The 6,513-nt window shown below is 41.4% G+C and overlaps 1 protein-coding gene across 1 annotated transcript; it reads left to right on the top strand.

The window, feature by feature from the left end:
• Nucleotides 1-4,920: 4,920 nt before the first annotated feature.
• LOC147603499 (uncharacterized) lies at nucleotides 4,921-6,010 on the top strand. The gene is made up of 4 exons (XM_086796973.1): nucleotides 4,921-5,144; nucleotides 5,228-5,432; nucleotides 5,526-5,708; nucleotides 6,005-6,010. The coding sequence occupies exons 2-4, from the start codon at nucleotides 5,274-5,276 to the stop codon at nucleotides 6,008-6,010; spliced, it is 348 nt and encodes a 115-aa protein (XP_086653099.1). The 5' UTR covers nucleotides 4,921-5,144; nucleotides 5,228-5,273.
• Nucleotides 6,011-6,513: the final 503 nt, after the last annotated feature.

Raw genomic sequence — 6,513 nt, 5'->3', positions numbered from 1 at the left:
TTTCCACAAGAGGACTCAACTCCTCCAAAAAATTGCAGAGCTCATGATCCCCAATACTTGTAGGTAGCTCATCATTTTGATTCATCATGGAGGAAAATAGCATATCCTTCACAATATCCATCTGTATTTTTCGAGGACCAGCACTTCTCTGGGTTTTCAGCACTTGAGAAACAAACATTTTCACGCGCTCCAACATTGACCTTGAAGTTCCTGGCTGAACTGGATATTCATGCAGCCCAGTGTGGAGCATCATTCTTGTAATAGTTGTGTCACGAGGCATTACGTAATACACAATACATCTACACACTTGCACACAATGTGCAGTTTTGCGACAAAAGTGACAAACTATTTTAGATTTCTCATCCTCTGTCAAAAGTCCAATTGCAATCTTTTTTGTCAAATGTCCATGAAAGAAGGTGTTGTTATACCTTTTATTGTTCAAGTAAAAAGGATAGCTGAGCCTATGGCACTCCAAAGTACCAACACAATAGCTAATACGCACGGTACAACTTACAGACATGTTTGATGTTACTGGACGTGTCCATAGGTGACCATCATATTTTTGCTCCATTCCATCCATATTTCCTATTTTGCCATATGTTGGTGGAAACTCTAGGATGGAATCACCATCATAATGTCTTGGCACCTCCTGGACTTGGATGACTCGAGTAACTTTTTCCAACAATGAACGCAGAAGAGAAGGTTGCTCCTTCTTACGAAGAACCGAAAGTATACTCTCTGAAGCAATACATTCATCTTCAGAGATCTTGTGCTTTGAACCTTTTGGATTGCTTGTGCCTTCACCTGGTTGCAAAATAGTTGCTGAGCCATTCAAGTCACTCTCAGAGGAGGAGCTCGAGATATGAACATGGGTGTTTTGTGTCCCTAATTCTTTATCCACTGAACTCTCCAAATGTCGGACATCTTGGGCAATGTCGTCAGCACTAGAATCAAGACTATCAGCAGTACAAAGAGGACTACATTGTAGCATATATGTTTTACTTCGAGAAATATCTATGAGGTAGTTTTTATTGCCCTCCATATCATAATGAGCGATGATTTCCTGTAGGCTTCCATCGGTCCTAGTAGCTTTCACTCCAGAAAGGGCGTGTGAAGAAGGCAAAAACCCTTGTAGATATCCGTGAGACTGACAAGCGTGGTCTGGTGGAGAAGTATTAAAGTTTGAGATTTTTTGCTACTGCCATCAAGCTCCCACTCAAAGGTAACAGTGTGCTCCATAGGGAAGGCAATATGAAGATGCAGAAAAAGGACAGGAGAGACGAAAATGTGAAACAGAAAGGATAGGAGAGACGAAAATGTGAAATGAAAATATAAAAACGAAGGAACAGGTGGAGCAATCACGATTTGAGAATGAAGGAGGTTGAAATGATAAAACAAGGTGGAGCAATCACGATTGAGAATGTAGGTGGTTGAAATGATAAAACAAGGTGGAGCAATCACGATTAAGAATGACCACGATCAAATTTTTTAATAAAAAATATACAAATATATATGTATCTACAAATATATAAAAAAATACACAAATATATACATTTATTGATTCTAAGTGTTATTTTAATAAAAAGCTTATCTCTTTGTAAATACACACACACACATGTTTATATTTATATTATTATATTGTATAAATTCTAGGCTAAGAACCCCGGATGGGGATATATGTAAATACACATACACACATGTTTATATTTATATTATTATATTGTATATATTCTAGGCTAAGAATCCCCCGACGAGGATATATGTATTTTAGTGTGTGTATGTATTTACAAAGAGACTAGTCTTTTACTTATTTTAGGATATACAAATATATTAGATTATATATCTAGTAGGCTACACACACACCACACACATTTATTAACATCAATATATATATACATATTTAAATAGCCTAAACTATAAAATGTACGTGTGTACAATAAAACACATATAGCTTAATACATTTTTAGACATATATATATGTGTGTGTATATGTATCTATTTTTAGGCTAAGTATGTTTTAGGCCACACACACATATGTGGTGCTTAGTTTAAAGGGTACACGAAGAAAAGAGATATTTAGGGTACATGAAGGATACTTTCAATTCAGCAAGCAGGCAGACGAATGCAAGAGAAGAGGTGAGTTTTTTTTTCATTTCTCCATTTTTCTCTGTTCTTCTTTTCTGTGCACCGGCAGCGGCTTCGTTGGAGGTGTACGTTGTAGCTTTCGTAGGCGGTGATGGTGTTGAGGACGTCCAGTTTGTGGCGTTGGCGGACACTATGTTGAGAAGGTCAAGTGTGAGGAGACGGGGGCAGCGCTGGCCGAAACGCCTCCATCGCCTCTCCTCCAGCATGTCCACTCCCCCGGCAGAGCCTGGGGATGGTCTGCGCTAGCGCAGACCATCCCCAGGCTCTGCCGGGGGAGTGGACATGCTGGAGGAGAGGCGATGGAGGCGTGTATGAGCAGATGTAGAGGTTGAGCCGGTGGCGTTTGAGGAGGTGGAGGTGGTGCAGGAGGTGGAGGCGAAGACACAGGCGTCGCTGGACGTTTTGTTGAGGAGGCGTTGCGGCCAGCGCTGCCCCAGACACAGGCGTCGCACAGACGTTTTGCTGGAGAAGACGACCTTAATAAGCCATGCTCGTGCATTTCCTCCCCCCCCGGCAGAGCCGGGGGATGGTCCTAGCGCAGACCATCCCCTGGCTCTGCCGGGGGGTGGAAATGCACGAGCGACCATTGCATTTGGAAGGTTTCGCTTACCCATGCGTTTGGAAGGTTCTCTGCAGAATTCGAGCAACAATTTTTTCCAGTGATATTTTTCTTTATCTCTAGCGTATTCCGAAAACATTGATATTTTTCCTTTATCTCTAGCGTATCTCTAGCGTAGGCGGGTATCTCTCCTTATCTCTAGCGTAGGCGGGTAACAATGGTTGAGAACTCTCCTTATCTCTTGCATTTGGAATGTTGCTCTCTCGAATGCAGGTATAGGGGCTATTGGAGCACAATATTGTGCGTTGGCGCTCTAGAAAAAGAGGGCACACATTGCCTGGGGTGGAAGCATCAAGATGTACATAGGAGAGGGGAGGTGGGTGGGTGGGCACCTAAAGGAACCTAAATGTTAGGTACCTTATGTTTACCTTTTCCTATAAACATTAAGTACTTTAGTTCTACCACAACCTTTAGCCATATAATATATACATAGCATAGAGGTCATGTGAATTTATACACAACATAGAATTTTTTAACTCCCATTCAAATGTTAGATACCTTAGGCTTACCTTTACGTCCATTGAAATGTTAGATACCTTAGGCTTACCTTTACGTCCTTAGGCTTAGCACCTTTACTCCCATTCAAATATTAGATACATTAGGCTTACCTTTACTTCTCCCAATAGGAATAGGAAACTTTAAAGCACAAGCTCACACAACAGAGAGTCGTGTAAGTCCCATTTGAATGGTTCATTTCTTGTACGCATTGCTTGAACATATGGCACAATGAATTTGAGCTCACATTTGGCTATGGATCATCGTAATGATGATGACGAAGAAATGGGCAGATGAGGTCGGGTGCATTTCTCAGTAGTAAGGCTTGCATAATGGTTCTTGCACCTGCACGTCCTTGTACGCTTATATCATGGTCCTCTCGGACGAAACACTGCAATGGGTTTGCATCACTGCCACCATGAACAGCCAATATATATTAGCTCCTTCAATGGCTCTTGTATTAAGCTAGGAAGCTCAGGTTTATTGGTTTCTCCTCAAATGTGCACTCTAACCAGAAGAGCCCATTTTGCAACTCTAGCTCTTCAATATAATCCGTGGCTTCACTTCATGTCTATGCTATTCTCTCTCTCCCCACACACACACACACTAGTAGGAGATGTTTGTGTGTGAGGTTGATGTTTTCCTATATACATGAAGTAGGGTTTATGTGTGATTCAGCTCAAACTTTTTGCTACTCATATTCAGGGCAAAAGAAAGGAAGATGGCTCCAAGAAAAGCAGGAAAACAACAGGCAAAGACTAAGAAAGGTATATGATGTGAATAGCCAAGATTCTATTGAGATTGTGTTTTATTGTTTTAGATATGCTTACTTGGGCTTGTTGTGTGTGTCTTACAGACAACAGGGGATACTCACTAATATCTGGGCGTGTTTGTTTGACTCTTAGCGAGGAAGCTCAATCACGGACACCTTTGTCCTCACATGTATCTCCTGTTAGAGAGGAAACAGAAGCGCATAATTCTCTTGGTCATGAGGAAGAAGTGCTTGTGCTTGTTTTAGATATGCTTACTTGGGCTTGTTGTGTGTGTCTTACAGACAACAGGGGATACTCACTAATATCTGGGCGTGTTTGTTTGACTCTTAGCGAGGAAGCTCAATCACGGACACCTTTGTCCTCACATGTATCTCCTGTTAGAGAGGAAACAGAAGCGCATAATTCTCTTGGTCATGAGGAAGAAGTGCTTGTGTTGGAGAACGAAATGAGCTCACCTCCTCCAACTCACACAAAGATTCCTGAATCTAGTACTGGTCAAGGGGAGACCCATAGAAGGCTTCTTGGAAAATCTATTGAATTGGGATTGCTTGGTGATGTATTCACTAAGTTTTTTGTGCAACGCAATTCCTCTACCCCATTGGTCCCTTTATGCAGGCTGATTCCAAATGAATCCATCCGTACAGTTTCTACCCAACTTGAGGTGTTTCGTGATTCTTTTCACTGCCATGGTTATGTCGAAGCATCTCCTCCTTTTTTAGTTTCACTTACACGTCCAGGAAGCTCTATGTATTTCGCGGTCACACAAATAGACTTGCAAGAATGGGGACCAAACTGGGTGGTACAACATGACAGATTTGAGGATGAAATCAGAGGAACTGAGTGGGAGGATCTCAGTGGTAAGAAGTTTCTTGTATGGGATGGCAATCATCGTGTGAAGGCATGGATGTCTCGAGTGCGCGAAGGTATGTTCTTTTGAATGTCATAGAGTGATTTTATGCAACATTAAAAGTAATATATTGTAATATCTTTATTTTGCTTTCTCTAGCTTGGTCTCATAGCCCCTCACGCCATGTCCGGGTCAAATGTCAATTTTTGGTTGTGGACAAGAAGCAAGAAGGAGAATTGCTATTGGCTTTGCGATCTCAAAATGAGTAAGTGATCTCTCTCTACTTAATTATGGACATTGTGAAGTCATGGTTAAGTTCTTAGCTCATTGTGACTCTTTACAACACAGATTGGTGCGCACTAGTGTTACACCCACATTGTCACATGAGATCTTCATGTTTCAACGATTTGGAATGGCGGACAAATCATCCATATTGGACTACCTTGGTGAAGACGTAAGGAGGTGGGCTTTAATGGAGCTTAGTTTGGAGCGACGAAGTGGAGAGCAATGGTACAATGCTCCAGCTACAATCTTGGCACAGCTTGTGTGGAAGGTAGTGTTTGCATTTCCCATCTTTTATTAATAAACGGATTATCAATGTTTTTTAATCGTGTGAGTGATAATGAGTCCTTTTCGTTATACGTAGACACCGTTTGAAAATGCGGTGAAGCAAGCTATATCATGCATTGATAGACATGCCATGGGGTTGCAAGAATATGAGACAAAATGTGAGAAAGCCAGACGTGGTGTAGAGCAAACATTTCGAGATAGAGCATACAAGATGCTCATAATTGCAAACCCATCCAATGGTGATGCATTCTTTCAACTCGTATATAACTATAATTGGTCCAAGAAGGGATTGGTTGCTCTGACCAAAGAAAAGCTCTACACAGTCGCCATATCTCGGATTTCAACTCAAAGGTATGTCACATGTCAATAAACCTCCCTTAACATAAACTAACCTTAATATCTAATCTCTTATGGTTTTGGTATGATGCTGAAATAGGAAGACGGAATTGCTTCAAATGCTTATGACCGGGAGGGCAAAGGACAAGGTAATTTCAGAGATGTTTGGGGATAACAAAAAGACGTTGCTGCATATGAAGAAAGAGTTGTATTCGGAAGAGATAATAGGGGAGGCAGACTCTATTTTGGAGGGTTTATTGGTATATGATGATGTTGTCTACATCCCACCATTTATGCAATGGGTGCAAGAGGAGCGATCGAAACACATACCATGGGCTTTTCATGAGGTGTGGGCAAAGATTGGAAAAGTAAAGGAAGGCCAAAAGCAACCTGAGGTGGAGAATGCCGCAAAGAGGGTTGTCTATAGGTATATATCTTCTAATGCCATTACATTTTTGTAGAAAATACATATACGCTTTTAAAAAAATATTTTAGTACTGTTTGTTTTATTTTGGACATGTAGGTGGGTGCAGCTACTCATTGGCCAAGGTCTAATGGACGAAGAGACGGAAGCAATCAAAGAATGGGTAGATCCAAATTCCTCGGAAACAATGTACCCGAAGGAATGGGTTGAGAGAGGGGTTTCTGATTGGGAATCTAAGAGATGTCCTTGGTGGTTGGACTATCCTCTAAATCATGTGCCTCCAAGTGAGGAGCTCCTAGAAAAA

The sequence above is a fragment of the Cibotium barometz genome, chromosome 64 (genome assembly GCF_041138505.1).
Source record: "Cibotium barometz isolate CiBa-2024 chromosome 64, ASM4113850v1, whole genome shotgun sequence".
NCBI classification, from domain to species: Eukaryota; Viridiplantae; Streptophyta; class Polypodiopsida; order Cyatheales; family Cibotiaceae; genus Cibotium; species Cibotium barometz.
Note: the sequence above shows the minus strand (reverse complement) of the source record. Positions and strands in the feature narration are given on the sequence as shown.